This window comes from Hemiscyllium ocellatum, chromosome 35 (genome assembly GCF_020745735.1).
Source record: "Hemiscyllium ocellatum isolate sHemOce1 chromosome 35, sHemOce1.pat.X.cur, whole genome shotgun sequence".
Taxonomy (NCBI): Eukaryota; Metazoa; Chordata; class Chondrichthyes; order Orectolobiformes; family Hemiscylliidae; genus Hemiscyllium; species Hemiscyllium ocellatum.
Genome location: NC_083435.1, coordinates 10,839,427 through 10,864,924, shown reverse-complemented (window position 1 = coordinate 10,864,924; position 25,498 = coordinate 10,839,427). Strand labels below are relative to the sequence as shown.

At 44.9% G+C, this 25,498-nt stretch overlaps 1 protein-coding gene across 1 annotated transcript; it reads left to right on the top strand.

Moving 5' to 3' along the window:
• Window positions 1-13,309: 13,309 nt before the first annotated feature.
• Window positions 13,310-23,914, top strand: LOC132832956 (zinc-binding protein A33-like). Its single transcript, XM_060851204.1, is given in 7 exon segments — window positions 13,310-14,115; window positions 14,203-14,298; window positions 14,392-14,625; window positions 15,148-15,170; window positions 15,732-15,847; window positions 22,799-23,133; window positions 23,135-23,914. Coding segments are annotated over 7 exon segments (1,425 nt in total). The 5' UTR covers window positions 13,310-13,710; the 3' UTR covers window positions 23,351-23,914.
• Window positions 23,915-25,498: the final 1,584 nt, after the last annotated feature.

Genomic DNA, 25,498 nt, shown 5'->3' with positions numbered 1-25,498 from the left:
GTTTCTGAAGGTGAGGGATTATACTGCGGATTAGTTCTGTGTACATTCACTGCTACCTTGGAGGAGGTGCAGCCCAGGTTCACAGGATAGAACAGTTTAGCTCTGAAGAGAAGCTGATAGACTTGGGTTGCATTCTTTAGAACAGACAAGGATGAGAGGGGATCTGATTGAGGAGTATCCGAATAAAAGGGGCACGGAGAGGCTGGTATGGAAGGTGCTAGTTATGAAGAGAGATTGAGTAGGTTAGGATTGCTTTCATTTGAAAAAAAGGAGATTGAGAGGGGATCTGATTAAGGTCTACAAAATCATGAAGAGTATAGACAGGTAGATAGAGATAAGCTTTTTCCCAAAGTGAAGGATTCAATAACGAGAGGTCACGCTTTCAAGGTGAGTGGTGAAAAGTTCAAGGGGGATACACGCGGCAGGTACTTTACACAGAGGGTGGCAGATGACTGGAACACGTTCCCAGCAGAGGTAGTAGAGGCAGGCACGGTAGATTCATTTAAGGTGCACCTGGACAGATGCATGAGCAGTTGGGGAGAAGAAGAATACAGATGCTTGCGAATTGGACGACAGGTTTAGACAATGGATTTGGATCAACTCAGGCTTTGAGGGCCGAAGGGCCTGTTCCTGGGCTGTAAGTTTTCTTTGTTCTTTGCTCTTCGTTAGAGGGGATTTCAGGAAGATGTTTTTCCCTCAGTGCGATGGGACTCTGAAATGCATTGCTTAGGATGGAGTTGAGGCAGGAAACGTCATGAGCTGTAAAAGATCCTTGGAAAAACTCTTCTGCTCCCAAAATATTCACAATTAAGGATCAATTGCTGAAAACTGAACGAGTGAAGATGGGTCAGTGCAGGCTCGGTGGGCCAGGGGTTTCAGATCCCACTGTGATGAGGAGCAGGGCAGTTCTCCCGGTGTCGATGCGAGAAGAACAATTTTCACACAACCAAACCTTCCAAGCGATATTAACCAACAAAGCATTTTACGTTCTGATTGTGCTATTCAAGACCGTACTTTGTATGTAAGCAAATTTTACTGCGGATGCTGGCATCTGATTTAAAAGAGAAAATGCTGGAAAATCTCAGCAGGTCTGGCAGCACCTGATTTTAAAGAGAAAAATGGTCAGTTAGACTCGAAACATCAGCTCTTTTCTCTCCTTACAGATGCTTTTGGTTTCAGATTCCAGTATCCTCAGTAATTCGCTTTTATCCCGTACTTTGTATATATTGGTTGCTCCATTTCCCTAATTCACTGAGGCTGGGATGGGTTGAGGTTTTGGACTCTCTTTGTTACACGGTGCACGGCTGCCACCTGCTGACATACTCTCAGAACTGCAGGAAGACACTGTTCACTGAAAAGAGCACGCAAAAGAGAACTGCGGATGCTGTACATCAGAAACAAGAAAAGCTCAGCAGGTCTGGCAGCATCTGTGGAGAGAAATCGGAGTTTACGTTTCGGATCTGGTGACCTTTCCTCAGACCCACAAAGAGTGAGCAATGCTTTTGATGGTTAATAGCCCGAATGGCCACGGACTCTCTGAGTGAATTGCATGGCTGTATTTTTACTGGAAAGCAGGAACAAATTAAACGATTTTGTGCTTTTTGGGGGAGGCTGTGTGTTTTGTTTTCATCGAATTCTCACACTCGCCCACTATCTGTGAAATCCCAGAAATAGCGGTATCGTTCCGGGAATAAACTGTTATGAGCTTTACACTTGGGTTCTCATTCTTTCCGTGATTCCCAAGTTAAGTTTTCTCTTAACATATTGGGTCAGAGAAGAATTTATTGTAGCACAGAGGGGAACCATTCGGTCTATCGAGTCAACATCAGCCCAGCGCAGAACATGCCTTTTTAAAAAAAAATCCTCAATCTCGACAGTTCCAACCCATTCCGGACAGGTCTCCCACATCCCACCCGCTGTCAACCTGCTGTCAAACTCACCCGTGTCCTGTACACACAGCACCAACCCCCTCCCCTCCCCGTACTCAGTGAGCTCCCTGGACTCCTGGAGAAAGAGGATCTGGGTTTTAATATTCTCCACCTTACTTTGAAATCCATGACCTCTCTGCTCTCTCTATCTTTACCAGATCAGCTCCAGTGTAAACCCTTCTGAAATATCTGCATTCCTGTAACTCTGTCCAATGGGAGCGCCCTTGATTTGAGTCGCTCGCAGGTGGCTCTGTCTTCCGGTTGCCTGGGCCCCAATCTCTGGGTTGCTCTCCTTCTCCCTCGCCCCTCGGTATCCGAACTTCACTTTCACCTTTCTCCCTTCAAACATCCCTCTTTGGCCAGGCTGTTGGTCACATGACCTTCCAGCTCCAAACGGGCCTGGCTGCCGGGTTTTGGTTTATAATACAGGGCCGTGTCCTGGGATAGTCTGAGTCAGTTAAAGGTGATCCATAAAAGTCAGTGGTTGTTGCCTACAATGTACGAGGCTTCTTCTGGAGTACTGTGAGCAATTCTGGTCGCCCTGCCTGATATTATGAAATTGGAGAGGGTTCAGAAAAGATTTACCAGGATGTTGCCAGGAAAGTAGGGTTTGAGTTACTGAAATAAGTTGGGATTTTCTTCACTGGAATGTAGGAGGCTAAGGGGTGACGTTACCGAGGTTTATAAAATCAAGAGGGCCATAGATAAGGAGAATAGCTTTTTTCCCTGGGATGGGGAGTTTAAAAGTATTTTTAAGGGCAGAGGAGAAAGATTTAGGGTAATAGGGTAGTGGTGATGGGAGATTTTAATTTTTCCAACATTGACTGGGATTCACTTAACATCAGAGGTCTGTGTGGGCTAGAATTTGTAAGAAGCGTCCAGGAGAGTTTTCTAGACCAGTATGTCAATAGTCCAACAAGGGAAGAGGCCGTATTGGACCTGGTACTGGGGAATGAGCCAGGACAGGTGGTAGAAGTTGCGGTGGGGAATTTCTTTGGAAACAGTGACCACAATTCTGTAAGTTTTAGAATATTCGTAGATGAAGATGAGAGTGGTCCTAAGTGAAGAGTACTAAACTGGGCCAAAGCCAATTATATAAAAATTAGGCAGGAGCTGGGAAATGTGGATTGGACATAGCTATTTGAAGGGAATTTCACTTTTTAGATGTGGGAGGCTTTCAAAGATAGGTTAAAGATAGTGCAGAATAGGCATGTCTCGTTGAAGGTAAAGGATAGGACGGTCAAGATTCGTGAACCATGGATGACAGGAGAAATTGTACAACTAGCCATGAAGAGAAGGGAAGCATACATTAGGTCTAGGCAGCTAAGAACAGAACGAGTCCTGGAAGAATATTGGAAGAGTAGGACAAGTCTTAAATGAGGTATCAAGTGGACTAAAAGGGGATAAAAAAGCTTTAGCAAGCAGAATTAAGGAGAATCCCAAAGCACTTTGTTCTTATATAAGAAGCAAGTGGGTAACTAAAGGTAAACGAAGAAAGGCTATGTGTCGAACCTGAGAGAATGGGTGAGATTCTGAATGATCACTTTGCATCAGTGTTCACTGAGGAAAGGAACATGATGCATGTTGAGATTAGAGATAGAAGTTTGACTAGTCTGGATCACGTTGGCATAAGTAGGGAAGATATGTTGGGTAGGCTAGAGGTTATTAAGGTGAACAAATCCCCAGGACCGAATGGGATCTATCCCAGGTTGCTGAGGGAGGTGAGAGAGGAAATAGCTGGGGCCCTGACAGATATCTTTGTGGCATCCTTAAATACAGGTGAGGTGTCAGAGGACTGGAGGGTTGTTCATGTTGTCCCCCTGTACCAGAAGGGTAGTAGAGATATTCCATGTTACTACAGACCAGTGAACCTGACGTCAATGGTGGGAAAGTTGCTGGAGTAGATACTGAGGGATAGGATCTATTTATATTTAGAAAAGAATGGGCTTATAAGTGATATGCAACATGGTTTTATGCGGGGGAGATCGTGCCTTACCAACTTAATAGAGCTCTTCGAGAAAGTGACCAAGTTGATAGATGAAGGAAGGGCTGTTGATGTCATAGATATGGACTTTAGTAAGGCATTTGATAAGGTTTCCCACGGTAGACTAACGGAGAAAGTGAAGTCATATGGTGTGCAGGGTGTTCTAGCTAGGTGGATAAAAAACTGGTTGAGCAACAGGAGACAGGAGTAGTAGTTGAAGGGAGTTTCTCGAAATGGAGAAAGGTGACCAGTGGTGTTCAACAGGGGTCAGTATTGGGGTCACTGTTAGATTAGATTAGATTACTTACAGTGTGGAAACAGGCCCTTCGGCCCAACAAGTCCACACCGACCCGCCGAAGCGCAACCCACCCATACCCCTACATTTACCCCTTACCTAACACTACGGGCAATTTAGCATGGCCAATTCACCTGACCCGCACATCTTTGGACTGTGGGAGGAAACCGGAGCACCCGGAGGAAACCCACGCAGACACGGGGAGAACGTGCAAACTCCACACAGTCAGTCGCCTGAGTCGAGAATTGAACCCGGGTCTCAGGCGCTGTGAGGCAGCAGTGCTAACCACTGTGCCACCGTGCCGCCCACCACGGTTTGTAATATACCTAAATGACCAGCAAGTTTGCAGATGACACAAAGATTGATGGAGTAGCAGAAAGCATAAAGGACTGCCAGAGAATACAGGAGGATATAGATAGATTGGAGAGTTGGGCAGAAAAGTGGCAGATGCTTTCAGTCCAGACAAATGTGAGGTGATGCATTTAGGCAAGTCTAATTCTAGAGCAAATAATACAATGAATGGAAGAGACTTGGGAAAAGTTGATGGGCAGAGAGATGTGGGAGTGCAGGTTGCTGAAGGTTGCTGCACAGGTGGATAGAGTGGTCAAGAAAGCATATAGTATGCTTGTCTTCATTGGACGGGGTATTGAGTGTAAGAGTTGGCAAGTCATGTTAAAATTGCACAAGGCCATGGTTCGGCCGCATTTAGAATACTGTGTACAGTTCTGGTTGCCACATTACCAAAAGGATGTGGACACTTTGGAGAGGGTGCAGAGAAGGTTTACGAGGATGTTGCCTGGTATAGAAGGTGCTAGCTATGAAGAGAGGTTAAGTAGGTTAGGTTTATTTTCGTTAGAAAAAAGGACATTGAGGGGGGACCTGATTGAGGTTTACAAAATCATGAAGTGTGTAGACAGGATGGATAGAAGTAAGCTTTTTCCCAGGGTGAAGGATTCAATAACGAGAGGTCATGCTTTCAAGGTGAAAGGTGGAAAGTTTAAGGGGGATACACGTGGCAAATACTTCACACAGAGGGTGGTGGGCATCTGGAACATGTTGCCAGCAGAGGTGGTAGAGGCAGGCATTACATTCATTTAAGATGCATCTGGATAAATGCATGAGTAGGTGGGGAGTAGAGGGATACAGATGCTTAGGAATCGACCAATAGGTTTAGGCAGTACATTTTGATCGGCTCAGGCTTGGAGGGCCGAAGGGCCTGTTCCTGGGCTGTACATTGTCTTTGTTCTTTGTATTTAGAAAGGACATGAGGGACGACTTTTTTTTACACAGAGAGAGGTTCATGTGTGGAATGAATTGCGAGGGAATGTGGTGGATGCAAGTACAGTAAAAACATTTAAAAGACATTTGGATACACAATTTTGGAGGGATGTGGGCCAAATGCAGGCAAGTGGAACTAGTTTAGTTTGGGAATATGATTGGCATGGACTGGTTGGACTGAAGGGGCTGTTTCCATGCTGTGTCACCCTGTGAATTTATAATCCGATGTGTGTTTGAAATTCTCATAACAACCCAATGTGCATATAATATTCTCACATAGCCCATCTGAGCATGACACTGTAAAAGCTACAGAGTTTGCACCATCCTATATTAATTAACATTTACTGCTCTGACGCCTATAATCCGCAAGGGTTGACTTTTTTTTTTGCATCCTTACCGTTCCTTTGGTCAGTTAGGAGCAGGAACACCCATTCGTATCCAGTCACAGCTCCGTGTTGTGAATGTCTGTGTGTCCCTGATACAGTGGGTGTGTGGCAGTTGTTACCAACGTGACCGGGGACTCGTGTTAAGTTTCAGTTTCTATTGGCAATCCTGAACCTTCCTTCCAAAATGTATACATTTCTACCCCCCCCCCCCCCCCCGACCCCCACCCCCTCACCCGTTCATTCCCATCTGTCCTGTCTCCGCTCATTTCACCACATCTTCCCGCGGGTCTGTTACTGTCAAGCTCACTGTTTCAGTTTGGAATGAGTTCAGGAGGAAGTTTGTGGAAAGCGAACGATACGCTCTTTACTGAAAAGCAGTTCACTGAAATTGTTGATGAGGATTTATTTCCTGGTTAATGCCGAGTCTATCGGGAATGATAATGCTGGGATAGTGAGCACTGAAATCAATTCTTAAATATTCGAGCAAAGACAAATTCATTGTATCCACTGTTCAATAATTACAGACTGAGTGACAATGATCTCAGTAGCTGATAGTGCCCTATCTGTCAGAAAGTTTAAAGGCACTAACATAGTGTGGAGAGCAATTATAGATGTTAATAACTCCAGTAAAGCTCTGATAATAATTCTGCTGATAAATCCTGTCTGAAAGGACTAAGAGGGCCCAAGGCCTCGTATTAAATACCTGTTCCTACTTTTTCAAATTTGTTTTCTGTGGGTTCTTTTGAGTAAGTAACTGAAGTTCCCAGCATTTTATTTACTCACTGAATAAAGTGAGGGACATGTGAATACGGGTTTATCCAGGTGGTCGGACACCTGAGCAAGATTAGATTACATTACTTACAGCGTGGAAACTGTCCACACCGACCCTCCGAAGAGCAACCCACCCAGACCCATTCTCCTACATTGACCCCTTCACCTAACGCTATTGGCAATTTAAGCATGGCCAATTCACCTAACCGGCACATTTTTGGAATGGGGCCATGGGGAGAATGTGCAAACTCCACACAACAGGAATTGACAGGCGGGAATTGAACCCAGGTCTCTGTGGCGCAGTGAGGCAGCTATACCTGCTGATCAGTGTGTTAGGGGGTAGACACAGAATTTGGAGAGCGTGTGTGAACAGGCAGCTAACCAGTTCAGTGGATCCAGGCTCCTCAGTAAAGAGGATTGACAGCAGAAAATGCAAGTCTCCTCTGGATAGTGGAGATTGCGTTGTGTACCGATGATGCAGACAGGCTAAATGGTGGCAAATGGAATTTAATCTCGAAAATTAAGAAGTGATGCATTGTGGGATGACCAACAAGGCCAGTGATTACATGGTGAACAGTAGGACCCAGTAAGTCCAGAGGATCAGAGGGATCTTGATGTGCTCTTTGAAAGCAGCAGGGCAATTAGGAGGTGATTAAGATGGTCGATGAGCTATTTGTTTCTATTACTCAGGGCACTGACTACAAGGACAAGAAGGTTTGGATTTGCCTGGAACGCATGCAAAACAGTACTTTTCACTGTATCTTCGTACACGTAACAATTTTAAATCAAATCAAGGCTATGATGGAGCTGTATATAACATGCAACACAAACATCTTGTTGCTTTTGTTTAGCGTGAACTCTTTCAGTATAAAACAGTTATTAGGGTTGATCTTTCTCTGCACCTCTTTTGTAGCTATAAGATTATATTCTGCATTATTTTCTAATTCCCTGTCATACTTATGTAAAGTATGATTTGCCTGGACAGCACACACAACAATATTTTCGCAGCATGTTGATAAACTTGGCAATAATGAATCAGATCAAATTGAAATTTCATACCTTAATCGGCAAGAAGTTCATCGTTAAGATGGGTATAAGCCACTAAAAATATCTGCCTTAAACTGGTAATGTGTGCAGTGCCATGTTTGCAGTGGATATTTGTTGTGGTGTGTGAATATAACTTATAAGTTGGATGCGAGCCAGGTACCAAGGTGATTATACATGATGTACTCTGCAGACTATGCAATCCATACAAAAACCAAGATATTGTATGTGTGGATGTTCTGGTTTTTGAGATGGAAGATTTTCTCAAGGTAGATCTGTTACAAAGAACAAAGAGAGGTACAGTACAGGAACAGGCCTCTGGCCCTCCAAGCCTGTGATGACCATCTTGCTTGAACAAATCTAAAAAAAACAAACCTTCTGCCCTTATTCTGTCTATATTCCTCTATTCCCTCCCTATTCATGTAACCATCCAGATGCCTCACCTACGTGCCTGCTTCCACCACCTATTCTGGCCATGTATTCCAGGATCCTACCACTATCTGCATGCAAAACAAGCCTCGCATATCTCCCTTAAATTTATTCCCTCTCATCTTGAATCTGATCCCCATTGTAATTGAAAGTTTAACCACGGGATAATGCCCATGACTGTACACCCTATCTGTGCCTCTCATAAATTTGCAGCCCTCTGTCAGTCTCCTGTCAGCTGTCATCTTTCCAGGGAAAGCAATCCTAGTCTTTTTAATCTTTCCTGATAGCCAATGCTCTTGGGACCAGGCAACATCCTAGTGAACCTTCTCTGCACTCATTCCAAAGTTTCCACATCTTTCTGGTAAAGTGGCAACCAAGACTGCATGTAATCCTCCAAATGCGGTGTAACAGGGATGTTGGCTGGAACCACTGCCTACACCATGAAGAGTTGCCAAAGGCAACCAAGGGTGGCCTGGCAGTATTAAGGAAGTTTCGAAGAACATTTGCTCATTTTGACAGACAGAGCTAATGAACTTGGCATTTCACATCAATTAATTTCCAAGGGCAAGAAAGTGCTAATATTAAAAGCATTATACCAAGATATTATGACCACATTACACCAAGAATACATGGGTACTGAACATACAGAAGGTCAGCACATGAATCTTTAACCTGGCTAGGGATGAATGGGGATATCCGATAACTCATTAGTGCATGTGTTGCATGTCAAATGATTGACCTCCCTTCCCTTCACCGATTTCTTTCCAGTCCCCCCTCCTCCTTTCCATTCTTCTGTGTGACCCTTCCCTCCCGCTACCAACTGGATTCATTCCTCCCATCAACCAACCAGGTCATACACTCTACCTGTATTCACCTGTCACTACCTCACCACTCCACCCCTCTCAACACCCAAAACCCTCCCCCATCCCTTTATCTGCTGTTCACCTTACCCCCACCTCATCCTAAAGAAGGCTTATACCTGAGACATTGACTTCTCCAAATCCTGATGCGGCCTGGCTTATTGTGGCTGTCTATAAATGATTAACTTTAGCAGTGTAATGTGTTTTCGCATCCATACAATGTTCTTTCCAGTCTTTCAGAAAAAAATGTAGTAACAGATTAATTCATAGAGCATGGGGGGCATTACATCCTCGTGACATAACATTTGCAAATTTCCCATAGTTCAGTGGATCAAGCAACAAACTGGGTGCAGCCATCACTGAAGCAATGACTTCAATTTTCAGGTTATTCACCATGCCAGAGCAATAGTATCTAACAGAAACACATTTCACTGGCAAACCATATCAAGACATATGCGAACTGGGGAGTTACTCACATCATATTATTATCGAACTATCAACAGTTTAGCACAACTTATGGTACATATATCAAATTCTTATGCTTCAAGTGTTGACCAACAACACAGGATTTTCACATAACATTGCTAAATGTTTGTTCAACACTTATTGGAAAGGACGATCATCCTCAGCACAACTTAGAATTAGAAGGACAACCACAATTAAGCACCAGACACAGAGAATGGATCAAAAATTCAGTTACAAGTATTTGGATACCAGGGCAGGTTTCTAAGATATGAAAACAACCCAGGTTGTATGAGGTCATGATTGATCACCGTGCAACATTGCAAAGCAACTGAAGGCAACTCCAGATCTATGTAGGGCATGCAGAGAGTAAGGAATAAAACTCTTAAGGTTATTAAGATACTTAAGATTGTATGATGACGCTGAGTGATAGCAGACAGCAGCAAGATGACCAAGAGGAACTGTGACTAACTCATATCTCTCCAAATGGGTATATAATTATCAGATACTGTCAAAAATATTACCTCAAAATTCAAGTTGTTAATCTTGTTAACTTTGTTCATACATATCAATAGAAGTACAGAATTAGCATTGTGTGTTTATGTACAATATTGTGTACCGATATGTTGGATATCATTTTGGAAACATTGAGACATTGTGCTACGTCTCACAGCAGAAGTGTAATATATCTTTAATGGGTATACTCATATCATCACCATATCATAGCATGTGACTTGAAGCCCTCAATCTCAATCTTATTGAACTCAGTGGTTTTGCAGCATAACATGCTGAGTGAAGTATGCTGTAGTGCATATGAATTGTTCAGCTTGATTCTGGTCATACAAATAGGTTTAATGGTGGTGTCCTTTTGTAGATACCAAGTACTGGCCTAAAGATTAATTGAATTCTTCAGTACTACACAACCCACATTTCGTGTTATGGAAACAAGGCAAGTATCATTGCATGATAGTATAGACCATCAACATTCACATGTCATCTCTCTACACAGATGCTACCAGTCCTGCTGAATTTCACCAGCAATTTCTGTTTTTATTTTATATCAGGAACATCTGCAGAACTTTTTTGTTCATATAAGTAGGAATGTTATAGTTCAATTATTCAGGGAATTGATGTCACCACGTAGAGTCACAGAAGGCAAGTGGACCAAAAAGTAACAGACGGAGTTTGTTTTAGGTAAATGTAAAGTGCTGAGGTATGACCTTATGGGCATTTATAATATCAGGAGGGGCATCAATATGGTAAATCAACAAGGTCTTTTCTCTGAGTTGGGTGAATCGAAAACTAGACAGCATAGGATTAGGGTGAGGGGGAAAGATTTAAAAGGAACCCAAGGTGCAACTTTTTTTTACACAGAGGGTGGTGCATGTATGGAATGATGAATCGGAAGGGGTCAGAGGGATATAGGCCAAGCAGTGGCAAATGGGACTAGATTTATTTAGGACATCTGGTCAGCATGGACAGGTTGGACTGAAGGGTCTGTTTCCATGTTGTATATCTCAATACGTCTGTCTTTTTGTCTAAACTAAAATGAGATCGTTCAGTTATCGGACCTTCCTGGGACCTCCAGTAACAGCATAATTAACATGTAAGAAACTCCATGGTTTGTTTGTTGCAACTGTTGGGAAAGTCTTTGTCCTCCAAAGACTGGATAGACCTGAACGGCTTAAGTGACTGCGCGTGCATATTTTTTATGTCACATGTATATTTTTGAAATTTTAAAAACCTGGAGTGGGAAACATGAGACAGATTCATAAATCTAAACCCTGCAGCCCTTTGTGTGTTTAGTGAATGTTTCGAGCTCGAGCAGTGAGTTCTGAGAAAGGATTGTTCCCAGAGAGGAGACACACAGTGAGTGCCCCTTTGGTAAGGAACCATGAGGTCACTGCTTGAAGCGGAGACCAGGTAGGCGTGACTGGAGCAGAAAAGGGTGAACTGGAAGATCATTTTCTGGTTGGAGCCCTTTCATGAGTGATTGGTAGGTTACTACGAGGAGACTACTGCGAGGAAGGAACCAACCCAACTCAATCACTCTTTCAAATGCTTATGCTCTGTCATCACCAAGCAGTGGCAGAGCTGCTCAGAGGGGTTCTGCACACTTGGAGGTTGGAATAGTTAGCCTAAGATTCAAATACTCTGAGGCCAGCCACGTAGCTGACCTTCGTTCTATACTCAACCGAAGATCTAACCTCCACTTCTAACTTTTTCTCTTGTCTTTCAGGTTTAAATTTAGACCTGACGGGGACAGGATGGATTTTTGGGTAATAGTCTGAGTAGTTAGTGCTGGTGCTTTTCACAGCTTGTATCATTGCCACTCATAGAATTTTATCAAGTACTTTCCGTCAGTAATGAGTAGTTCTTCCTGTTTTACATTTTTAGAAATGGCCTCAGAGGTTTCGTGATAGGTATAGTTGGGAGACAGTAAATGGAGAGACCGGTGAATTGGGAGACAATGTGGTAACTTTACAACCCTTTCTTCAAGAGTTAGATCTGAGCTCTCCACTTTGTGCTTGTCCATGCGGTTCGCTCAGGGTCTGTGTCAGAATCCAACCTCTGGGAGAAAAATGTGCAAAAATAAGAAGCAACACATTTAATATCTTCTTCTTAGATCAACTAATTAACTAATTTCAGTCTTAAAAAACACCCTACTTCCACTTCCCAGGCTCTCAGACTGGGGTTTGTGATGAAAACCTGTTCAGGTCTCCAGGGCTTCAGCACTGAAACCAAGGCTGGGAGTTCACTGCAGTGCTGAGGGAACGCTGCACTGTCGGAGCTGCCGTCCTTCCAACGAAATGTTAACATGTTCTCTCTTTAATGTGGACAAAGTTAAAAATCACACAACATCAGGTTATAGACCAACAGGTTTATTTGGAAGCACTAGCTTTCGAAGCGCTGCTCCTTCATCAGGTGCTTGTGGAGCAGAATCACACGACGTAGAATTTACAACAGGATTGTAGTATCATTGGAATGGAATATAATAATTAATGAGCTCATTCCTGATGAAGGGCTTATGCCGAAACGCCTATTCTCCTGCTCCTCGGATGCTGCCTGAACGGCTGTGCTTTTTCAGCACCACACTCTTCGACTCTGGTCTCCAGCATCTGCAGTCCTCACTTTCTCCACAGAAAATATCTGACCGACAAAAGCAGGCCATTCAGCCCATTGTGGGCATTAACAATCAAAACATTCACGTTTCGAGCTTTTTTTACTAGTGGCTGTTTTTTGTTTCACTGCAGCGTTGTGGTTCTGCCGACAGGTGGCAGCCCTGCAACGCGTAACAATGTCAGGAGGTCTGAGTGTTGCACTGAGGTGGACAAAATCTGCAGTCACACGACACCGGATAACAAGTTTGTTTAAGATCACAAGCTTTCTGAGTTTGTCATGTGAACGAAGGAGCAGAGTTCATAAAGTTTGTGATCTTTATCAAGCCTGTTAGACAATAAGGTGTAACAATGAGAAAGCTGCGTTCATACAACGCCTCAATACATCCCAGACAATAACTCCACCCGAAATGATCTAAGGAAATGGAGCGGAAAATGTGTACAAAGTACAATCTGAAAATGAAATGAGTAATCGGTCTATCCTTTTCAGTGCGAGGACTGTTGGATGACCAGACTGTTGGATGCTCAGTGGTTCGCACCGCTGCCTCACAGCGCCTGAGATCCAGCCTCGGGCGACTCTCTGTGTGGAGTTTGTAGCTGTGCTATGAGTTATGGCCTATTGTTGCGAAAGGCGCTACATAAATGCAAGAATCTCGGAGTCCCATTTCTGCGTCTGTTATCGCAAAACCATCTGATCATTTTATAGTTCTTTGTGTTTGAGATTGAGTGCCAGCCATCATGCACACAATTCAGGTTACGGATCCGGGTCTGACCCTGGCTATCACCAGAGGGTCTGTGATCGGCAGTGAGTTCAGGGACTACTGGCTCCCCGCCCATCTCCACCTCTTTCTCTCACCTGCGCTCTCTCTCTCTCTCTCCCTCAGACACACACAGTCCCCTCCCCCAAAAGCAATTTTCTCGGCACCTTCCCGGGCCAGGGTCAAAGCATTCGCGGCGTTCTAACCCTGTATCTCCTTCAAAATATTGTTTTTCACTGTTTTCCCTGTCAAAGTCTTGATAAAACATAGTTACTAGTGATTCTTCGCTGACAATTCCAGTGAAATCTGTCAGTCAGTGATTGAACTGAACGTGTTTACCAGCGCAGTCACATTGTAACTGAAAGTCGTTTGAATCAGGAAGTCCTGAAGGTGGACATGGCTTCCAGACAGCGGCTCCTGAGACTGACCGAGGAGACTATTTGTCCCATTTGTCTGGATTTCTTCACCGATCCGGTTACACTGGAATGTGGACACAACTTCTGCCGCTCCTGTATCACCCAGAGTTGGAAAAACATGAGGGTAAACTCCTGCCCGCAATGTCGAGAGAGGTTTCCAGAAAGAAACCTCAGGGTAAATCGGGCCTTAGCGAATCTGACCGAGGAGACTCGAAATTTAAAACTGGATCCGAAAGAGAAGGAACCTCACTGTGAGAAACATCAGGAAGAACTGAAGCTGTTTTGTGAAACTGACAGGAAATTGATCTGTCTGATTTGTAGAGATTCGCGGGAACACAGAGAGCACCGCTTCCTGCCGATCGATGAGGCTGTTGAGTCTTACAAGGTCAAAGGGGATATTTTTTAAATTAAGGGTTTTATTATGCGTTTATGTTCTGACACTTTAATTCTGTAATTTCTCTCCCAATCCCAGGATCAGCTGAAATCTTCCTTAGATTCTCTCACAGAGAAGAAATCGGCGGTTCTCCAAACTGAACTGACCCAGAAACGGAAGATTTCCGAAGTGAGGGTGAGGTCTCCCTGTGCTGATTTTCTGGGATCTCGGTTAGTTTTGTTCCCTTTACCGCGGGACATTAATGAGGTTTCACATTTCATTTGGTAGGAACAGGCGAGCAGTCTGCAGACCCACATCACATCCGAGTTCACTAAAATGCACCGGATTCTCATTGAGAAAGAGCAGCGTTTACTCAGAGATCTCAGGGAAGAAGAGGAGAGGATTGTAGAACCAATGGAGAAAAACCTTCGAGAGATTCAGGAGAATTTAAATTCTATTGAGGAGGAACTCTCAAAGTTACAGAACCAGATGGAGCAAACAGACGAGCTGATATTTCTGAAGGTGAGGGAATATATTCCAGGTTAGGTAATGGAAATTTCACCCAGGTACAAAAAAAACTGGTGATAATTGTTACGTTGATGTAATAATTACAGAAAAAAGGAATTACATTGAATTTCTTCCTGGACGGTTCTGATGTTGTCACAGAACTAACTGCCCCCACACTGTTTGCAGAATCTCAGGAAAACCGACGCCTCCCGGGAATGTGTTGTGATCTTGGTCGTTGCTTAATTATTATGTCCGTGTTCCCCAAGTTTAATTATCTCCTGGAACTCCTATTGGAATCCAGTTCCAGTTCCATGTGGAGAGTGTGTGGGTGTGCCTGGTACAGTGGGAGTGTGAGAGTCACTGTGTCGGTGAGGGGGACTGATATTCACTTCCAATTTATTTTACCCTCTCCTCAATCTTCCTCCCAAAATGTATCACTTTCCACTTTCATGTTGTGTCGGTTCATTTAGCAGCCTGTCTGTCTCCTCCTGAAATCTGTTACTGCCATCCTCACTGTTTGTGATTCATTTCTTTCAGGAGGAAGCTTGTCGGAAGAGAAGGTAGGACATGCTCTTTACTGAAACTCTGCACAGTTTGCCCAATAACTCAGGGGCGGGTTATTATAGTTTATTGCCTGATTATTGTCGCCGCTTTAAAGGGTCATTTATCGGACGACAATAACTCTGGTTATGATTCAAAGACAAGTGTTTTTCTAAGAAGAAGCTTATTTCAGATTGAAACAGTATTAGATTTGATAAAACTGTTTGACAGTATTGTAAATAATGACAAGATGTCTGTAAATAATCCAACCTGTTTCTCAGGCTGGAAGTGATTACTGCCCTGATTTGGGCTTTTTGTGTGACTGTGACCTTCCCCCTGACCCTGGGCCCATGTTTCCAGGGAATGGCCATCCCTGTCCCTGCATGGCTCCTGGCCGACCCGAGACAGTCAGAGTTTAAAGGGCGATTCTGTTTGGATCAGTTACAAAAATAAGATGAACATTTCACTTTCTGGCCTATTCACTCAAACACAAACAATGCCTGGAAGCTTGAATGTTTAAATAATTTCATGAATGTTCAAACAAAGCAGAATTTATTACAACAACTGTTTAATGTTTACAGGGTTAGTGGTGAGCGGAATAATCTCTCAGCTACTGGTGCCTCTCTGTCTCTCAGGCAGTTCACTGGCCCTTTACAGTACATAGTCTGGAAAGAAATGGTACACACCATTCACCCAGGTAAACACATGTGTTCATTTTCATGATGATAGATCCAGTTGTGCAGAGGCTGTAAGGCCCCAGTTTACAGTCTCACATCACTAGTTGTTAATTCTGGGAGACTCTCCCTGGAAACATTGTACTTTCTGTGGGTCCATTTGGATAAGTGTCTGAAGCCATCAGCGTGTGTCAGAGCAGTGAAGGGTTCTGTCTAACCAGAGGAATAGAGCACAGATAAAGGATTTTGAGAGGAGAGTGGGCTGGCTCCATCTGGAGTGAATTTGGAGGAACAGTTTTTATCATAATATCAGGAAGACACTGATATTAAAGCGCCAGTGTTAACAATGGTATAATGGCTGCAGAAAGGCAGTTTGAGGGGGATATGAAGTATGGGCTGAAGTCAGAAATAGGAAAGGTGCAGTCACCTTGTTGGGTGTTTACTATAGGCCCCCCAGCAGAGATGTGGAGAAACAGATTGGGAAACAGATTTTGGAAAGGTGCAGAAGCCACAGGGTTGTAGTCATGGGCGATTTCAACTTCCCAAATATTGACTGGAAGCTCTTTAGATTAAGTAGATTGGACGGGGCTGTGTTTGTGCAGTGTGTCCAGGAAGCTTTTCTAACTCAGTATGTAGATTGTCCGACCAGAGGGGAGGCCATATTGGATTTGGTACTCGGTAACGAACCGGGAAAAGTGATGGGCTTGTTACTGGGTGAGCATTTTGGTGATGGTGATCACAATCCTGTGACTTTCACCTTGGTTATAGAGAGAGCTAGGTGCGTGCAACAGGGTAGGTTTTACAATTGGGGAAATGGTAAATATGATGCTGCAAGACAGGATCTGAGGAGCATAAATTGGGAGCATAGGCTGTAAGGGAAGGATGTCATTGAAATGTGGAACTTTTTCAAGGAACAGATATGACGTGTCCTTGATATGCATGAACCTATCAGGCAGGAAAGAGATGGTCGTGTGAGGGAACCTTGGTTGACGAGGGAGGTTGAATGTCTAGTAAAGAGGAAAAAGGAGGCTTACATAAGGTTGAGGAAATAAGGTTCAGACAGAACGTTGGAGGGATACAGGATAGCCCGGATGGAGCTAAAGAAAGGGATTAGGAGAGCTAAGAGAGGGCATGAAAAATCTTTGCAGGATAGGATCAAGATAACCCCAGGCCTTTTATGCATATGTGAGAAACATGAGAATGTCGAGAACGAGGGTAGATCCGATCAAGGACAGTAGTGGGAAACTGTGTATTGAGTCAGAAGAGATAGGAGAGGTTTTGAATGAGTACTTTTCTTCAGTATTTACAAATGAGAAGGACCTATCCTCCCAAGAACTGAGTGGTCTCAGATCCAACCTTGTCTTTATTATGAAGCCTGTTGATCAGGGTGGGGCTGTTGTTGTCTCGCAGACTGATCTCTACAATGCAGAAGCTGAGTGCCAGCTCTTTCATAACTCCTCATCGCTTCCTGGACTATGAAGCCAGAATGGAACATCAGGCTATTGTGCCAAGTATGGTCGCTGACCTAATTTCATCTGGTGATCACCCTCCCCACTGCCTCCCAGCTATAGTCCCCCAGTCCTCCACAGCTTGGTTCTCCCTCTTTCCCAAATTACACAAACAGGACTGCCCAGGCAGACCCATTGTTTCTTCCTGCTCCTGCCCCATAGAATGCATCACATCCTACCATGACTCAGTCTTTTCTCCCGTGGTCCAGTTCCTGTCCTTTTACATCTGTGATTCATCAGACGCTTTATGCCAGTTTCAGAATTCCCAGTTTGTGGGCTCCAGCTGCCTCCTCTTTACCATGGATGTGCAATCCCTTTACACCTTCATCTTCCATCAGGATGATCCCAAAGCTCTGCGCTTCTTCCTGGAACTAAGGCCTGAACTATTTCTCCTCACTCCCCTCCCCATCCCCAACTCACCCTACCACCACCACCACTACCATCATCAAGCAGCCTCGTGGTATCCCCTGAGCTACCATCAGTTCTGTGTAAAGATCACTCGACCCAAAACGCTAACTTTAATTTCTCTCCACAGATGTTGCCAGACCTGCTGAGCCTGACAAATAGCCATAGATTTAATATAGTCAACTGTTCAACAAGGTGGAAATATTTGTAAATTTCCATAATGAAGGATGAAAAGACAGTTTTCAGATAGTGAGGCTGATAGAATCACAAAATCCCAGCAGTGTTGAAGCAGGTAATTCAGCCCATTGAGACCATTCCCACCCAGACTCAAGCCCCCACCATTATCTCTGTAACTCTACATTTCACATGGATAATCCACCTAGCCTGCACAATCCTCAACAAAAACTGCACATTTTAGGACTGTGGGAAAAAAAACCCACGCAGACACAGACATTTGCCTGAGGCTGGAATCAAAACAAGCTCCCTGGTGCTGTGAGGCAACAGCACTAACCATTGAGCTACTGAGACAATACTTTGAATAATATCTTGATCAAGCAGTGAACCTATTGGCAGTTGAAAGCATTTGATCAGAGGCCCAATCCAGTTTGAGGGCTGTGATTCAGTGCAATGCTCCTGGTCAGTTTTCCAAGGGTTTGGAATGTGAGAAGGGTTAAGTTCATCATGCAGGAGAGGTCAGGTGACGTGAACAATGCCATTATTTCCAGGTGAGGGAACAGAGCGATTGAGGATGTTGGGAACATGGAAGGAAATGGACAATAAAGAAACAATGAGTAGCCATGTGAATAATTAACTCACCTCCTAGTCGCAAAGAAATCATTACAGAGGAGAATATGATAAATCAAATTGTATTTAAATATTGCCCATGTGCCCACATCGTAGCCCAAAGAGCTTCTGAACCATTGAAGTGTTTTTGTGGAATATTCACTGTTGTAATGTAGGAAATGAGAGAATCAATCTGGGAACAGTGAGATCACAGACACAGCATTGTGACAATGAGGAAGTCTTCAGTTTGATGATATTTTTTATAGTAGAAAAGTTCACTGACACCAAGCGAGCTTAAACATAGTATTATTTCTAACTGATGCAAGAGACTAAAAAATAGGTCCTCCAGGGTAATTATATCTGTGCTGGTGACAATAGAAATAGGAGGGTAAAGCAGAATGTATGGCTGAGGAGCCTGTGTAAGGAATAAGGATTCATATTTTTGGACTAATGGGATCTCTTCTGGGGTAGAAGTGACATGTATAAGATGGACTGGCTGCAACTGGATTGGAAAGGGACCAATATCCTGGCGGGGGGATTTGCTAGCCCTACACAGGAGGCTGAAAGGTGGATCTGATGAAGGCTTAGAAAAACATGATGATCATAGATTGGGTAAATTTCAGGGTATTTTTCCCCTTAATGGAATGGTCAATAACTGGGGGCATAGGTTGAAGGGAAGGCACAGGTGTTTTGGAGAGGAATTACTCACCCAGACGACTGTGAGCATCAAGAACTCACTGCCTAAAAGAAGACAGAAACCATTGCAATATTTAGGAAGTTATTTAGCGGGAGTGACAGATGTCACATAGCACGGAAACAGACTCTTCCATCCAAATCATCCGCACTGACCAGAAACCCCAAACTGACCCAGACCCATTTGGCAGCATTTGGCCCATAGCCCTCTAAACCCTTCCAATCATTCACTCATCCAGATGCTTTTTGACTGTTGCAATTGTAGCAGCCTCCAAGACTTCTTCTGGCAGCTCATTCCATACAAGCACTACCCGCTGCATGAAAAAAAAACCCTTTGGTCCGTATTAAATCCTACTCCTCTCAACTTAAACTTATACCCTCTACTTTAGGACTGCCCTACAGGGGAAAAAAAGATCCTAACTATTCACTCTCTCCATGTCTCTGATAATTTAAAAAAATTCTAGAAGATCACTCCTCAGCTTCCCATCTGGTCACCTCCCCTCAATCTCATTCTCCTCTTGGTTTGTACCTGCCATTAACTGTCCCTTAGCCCAACAGGAGAAAGTGAGGACTGCAGATGCTGGACACCAGAGCTGAAAATGTGTTGCTGGAAAAGTGCAGCAGCAGGAAGGGCTTTCCTCATTTCCTCACTTTACTCATTCCTGAAGAAGGGCTCATGCCCGAAACGTCGATTCTCCTGTTCCTTGGATGCTGCCTGACCTGCTGCGCCTTTCCAGCAACACATTTTCAGCCCTTAGCCCACTGCATTATCCACCATCCACCCAACTCAGCTCCATATTCCCCACATCCATTCATTCCTCTCAATTGTTCACCATTCAGTCCTCCCCCATCCTCCCTTCATTGTCCAACCTTGACAATTCCCTCCCCCCTCCACCTCACTCTCCAATCCTCACTCTCCTTGTCACTCCACCACCCCTGACACTCTGATTGCCTACACTCTCCAATTGCCCCTTCCCATCAATGCTCCCTCAATCCCACCTGCTGTGCCCTTCCCCCTTAATCTCACAGCCTCCTCCTGATCACTCCTTCCACTCTGTCAGCTCACTCTTCCCTCACCCTCACTATCCTCTTGAGCACAGCTTCCCAATCCAGAAGGAGATTGGGAAGGCCACTCTCCCCTCAACCTTGTTCTGCTCCCACCCTCTGCCTCACACTGCCCCTCAATCCTATCTCACATTTGTCTTCCCCCTCCACTGCATTCCTCTATAATTACTCTGCCATGATTTTCCCATTCCTGATTCTCCCATCCCTTTTAATCTTGCCTCCTCACACTCTCCTTCCCCATCACTCTTGTCTCCACTTCGCTCAATCTCCACATCATCCTTGGATCCAGTCGCATCCCACATGTTCCACAGACTTCCTCAATTCTCAAGAACCAACTCTCTCCTCTCATCCTTACACTCCCCTCATCTTTACTTTCCTCTCCTCCTCACACAAACCTCACTTCATCCTCCAATTCAGTCACCTCCACAATCTGTACAAGACCGTATTTTGTTACTTTCTCACTTCCGCAAATCACTTTGTTCCCCTTATTCTTAACCCACCCCTCCCCCTTATATACCCTTCACTCACCCCACTCACTCATCTCTCCCATGCCCAAAACTAACTTGTCTTTCTCGCCTCCAACTCTGCCATTCCTTCCTCATCACTCTTAGTGGTCAGCACTGCTGCCTCACAGCACCATGGTCCCAGGTTTGATTCTAACCTCGGGCAACTGTCTGTGTGGAGCTTGCATATTCTCCCCATGTCTGTGTGGGTTTCCTCCGGATGCTCCGGATTCCTCCCACAGTCCAAAGATGTGCAAGTCAGGTGAATTGACCATGCTAAATTGTCCAAAGTGTTAGGTGCATTAGTCAGAGGGGAAATGGGTTGGGGTGGGTTACTTTTCGGAGGATCAGTGTGGACTCGTTGGGTCAAAGGGCCTGTTTCCACACTGTAGGGAATCTAGTCTAATCATCCCTCTTTCACTCATCCCCTCAGTCACCACATTTCATCACTCAACTCTCCACTCACTCTCCCAATCTCCAAACCTCAACTGTCCACTTATTTTTGTTGTCCTTATGTCCTCACCCTCCCATTCTATGCTGTCAGTCACTCTCCCTTACCCTATTCCAAACAGTCCCCTCCCCTCACAAAACCCCCACACCCTCTCCCACATCCCTATTCAGCTTCTACTCATTCTCTCTTCCATCACCTCCCCCAAGACTTGACTCTGCCATTCCCTGCCTCTTATTTCTTCCCATTGTTCATCATGCTCCCATCCTCCTTCCTTAAATCCTTCCTTACAAATGTAACCCCGCTGTACTCCCTCGCTCAGTCTCTACACTCACTTGCTGCCCATCACTCCTGCTTCCCCTTGCTATCTCCATTCCCATCCACTCACATCATCTCACTCTCCCCTTCCCCTTGAATTCACCCACCCTTCACTTCTTCTCCCCTCCCCCACTCTCCCTACCCCTCACCCTTGCTTCATCTTGTTATTGCGGTCTGTGGTCTCTCTCCCCCATTATTCTCCCCTCCTCTTATGATACGTTTCATTTTCCTCTCATGTCCACCTTCCATTACCCTCACGCTCCCACCCACTCTTCCCTCCCAATACATGTCATCCCCCTGGACTCAGCCATCTCCCCTTCCTGTCCACGCCCCCTCTCTGTCAGTCTGTCCTCTCCCTCACTATGCCCTCTCATCTTGTTCACAGTTTTCCCTCTTACAAACCCTTTCATTCCCCCCCACCTCTCCCCACGCCCCTCACTCTGCCCATTAGACCCCACTCCTGACCGCCACCATCTGACATTCCCCTATGCTGTCCCATACACCCTTGCTCTCTCCTCACTTTCACTCCATCCACATCTGCCACACTCTCTGCCCCTCGGTCTCTCCTTATATTCTGCTTCAGTTTAACCAATCCAGCACATTCCCCTTACCAATACACTCACACATCCTATCCCGTCAACTACCCCTTCTTATCCTCAATCCTCCCAGCTTGCCAAATGATGCTATATTCCCCAGCCTGCTTTCTACCCCCTCCTAAGTTTGTCCTTTCTCATTGCCCTCACCCAAGCACTCACCCTCGCATTGCTCAACCCCTTCTGAGCTTCCCCTCATTCTCCAAAACTGTCTCTCATACTGCCCCTTTGCACTCCCCTCCTCTCTCTCACCTAACCCTCCTCACTCTCAATTCTCATTCCTTACTCCCCAACCCTCCTCTCTATCCCACATCTCCGCACTCTCTCCCACCTCTAACTGCTCTTCATGTGCATTCCAATTCCCCACCCACACCCTACAACTGATCTCTCTCACTTTCCCTCCCTCAATTCTCCCTACCCAGCCCTCTGCCTTCTTCCTCATGATCATACTCTTTTCACTCACTGTACTTTTCCTCAATCACCTCTCTTTCCCTGTCCCTCCCCACTTTCAAACTTCCCTTTTATGCACTTGTCCTATCTCTTCTCGACACCCATTTTCCCTCTATCGCTCAACCCTTCACTGTCGTTCAAACCCTCACTCTCCCTGGCCTTTCTCACCCTATTGCCCTCTGATGGTGTTATTTGATCTCTCCCCTAGCTCCAGCCTCTCTGACTCTGGATCCAATCACAGCAAATCCTTGGCTCATCCTGTCTGAGGACCGGACCAGTGTGACAGTCGGAGACAAACGGCAGTCGCTCCATGACGCCCCAGAGAGATTTGATTCCTGGCATTGTGTCCTGGCATCAGAGGGATTCACATCAGGGAGACATTACTGGGAGGTGGAGGTGGGGGAGAAGAGCTCATGGATTCTGGGAATGGCGCGAGAGTCTGTGAAGAGGAAAGGGTGGATCAAACTGAACACAGAGACTGGATTCTGGATTGTGAGGCTATATCCTGGAAGAGGTTATTTTGCTGCCACCTCCCCCTCACTGACCCCCCCTCTCCCTGAATGTGAATCCCCAGAAGATTGGGGTTTTCCTGGACTATGAGGGTGGACAGGTGTCATTTTACAATGCGGACACCATGTCCCATTTCCACACTTTCACCCACACTTTCACTGAGAGGCTGTTTCCTTTCTTCCATCCAGGACGGGATGATGACGGGAAAAACTCCGCCCCGCTGACAATCTGCGCGATTAAAGAGCACTGACAGATCCATCCCATAATTTCATCCCGTCCCCCTGCCTCCTGCCAGCTGTAAACTGATGGGGGTCGGTCTCAGTCACAGGTGGAGAGAGAAGCCAGGTTAACATTCCAGGAATAAACCCTGTATCGAACCTGGAACTGAAAGGTCAGTAAGGAGCTGTGTAGGACTGGGTGAAAGAAGGAGGAGGAGAGCAGAAACAAATAGAAGCTCAATTGTAGAGAGGGACTGACTGGGTAGAATGAGCTGTGAGCTGCAGGAACCGGGGACCTTCCTGCCTGTAATGTTGTTCCACAGGCGGGAGGTGGCGCTACATGACGGTGATGGAGATGAATCAGTCAGTGGGTCTCAGACTGGGCTCAGGGGAATCTTTCCAGAGAGACACCAAATCATTTCACTACATGGTCAATGGAGTCTTCCCAGGGGGACTGGGCTCAATTAAAATTAAAATATCAGACTGGATGTCTTTGGACTCTCACCATGTGTCAGTAATATAAATCCCACACATGATGTAATAACTTTGAGAAACTGGTCTTGTTTTGCTCAGGTTTGTAACTATTGCCCAGAATGTTGCTGCTCTTTCATAAAATTGTAAAATTTGAAAACCTCAGATTTGAAACTGATGGGTGAATTGATCATTTATGTCATGATCGTATAATATTTAACTAGGAGAAAGTGAGGACTGCAGATGCTGGGGATCAGAGCTTAAAAATGTGTTGCTGGAAAAGCGCAGCAGGTCAGGCAGCATCAAAGGAGAAGCAGAATCGACGTTTCAGGCATAAGCCCTTCTTCAGGAATGAGGAAGGTGTGCCAAGCAGGCTAAGGTAAAAGATAGGGAGGAGGGACTTGGGGAAGGGGTGTTGGGAATGCGATAGGTGGAAGGAGGTTAAGGTGAAGGTGATAGGCCGGAGAGAGGGTGGGGGCGGAGAGGTTGGGAAGAAGATTGCAGGTCAAGAAGGTGGTGCTTAGTCTGAGGTTGGGACTGAGAAAAGGTGGGGGGAGGGGATATGAGGAAGCTGAAGAAATCTGTATTCATCCCTTGTGGTTGGAGAGCAACTCATCTTCTGCCTAGGAACTCTCCATTCTGCTGCGCTTTTCCAGCAACATTTTTAAGCTCATATAATATTTAACTATGTTTGAAACCATTCGTTTGGTGCAAACTGCAATGTAGGTGGAGTTGTGGTTCTCACTTATCCCTGAGTTATTGCTCTCTCATCATTATCTGCAGCGAAATAATCCTTAAATCACCCTAACGAAAATGTCTGTTTGATAGGAATGATTATTCTAGCACTCTGTGCACAGAACCTATTCAGATTTTGTCAACGTTATGGTTGCGTAATTATAATTTAGAACTTAGAACATAGAAAAGAACAGCACAGAACAGACACTTTGGCCCACGATGTTGAGCCGAGGTTTAATCCTAATGTAAAATATAATAACTTAACCTACACACCCCTCAATTCACTGCTTTCTATGTGCATGTCCAGCAGTCGCTTAAATGACACCAATGATTCTGCTTCCACCACCACCGCTAGCAATGCATTCCATGCATTCACAACTCTCTGCGTGAAGAACCTCTGGGTCCTCTGTATCTTTCTCCTAATATCTTAAAACTATGATCCCTCGTATCAGTCAATCCTGCCCTGGGTAAAAGTCTCTGATTATTGACTCTATCTATTCCTATCAGTATCTTGTATATCTCGATCAGGTCTCATCTCTTCCTCCTCCTCTCCAGAGAGAAAAGTTCAAGCTGATTCAGCCTTTCTTCATAAGGCAAGCCCTCCAGTCCAGGCAGCATTTCGGTAAACCTTCTTTGAACCCTCTCTAGAGCCTCTGTATCTTTCCTGCAGTAGGGCGACCAGAGCTGGACACAATATTCCAAGTGTTGTCTCACCAGGGACTTGTAGAGCTGTAGCAAAACCTTGTGGCTCTTAAACTTGATACCCCTGTTAATGAGGGCCAAAACACCATATGCTTTCTTAACAACGCTATCCACTTGGGTGGCAACTTTGAGGGATCTATGTATCTGCACACTCAGATCCCTCTGTTTCTCCATACTGCCAAGAATCCTGTCTTTAATCCTATATTCAGCATTTGAGTTCGACCTTCCAAAATGCATCACTTCAAATTCATCCAGATTGAACTCCATCTGCC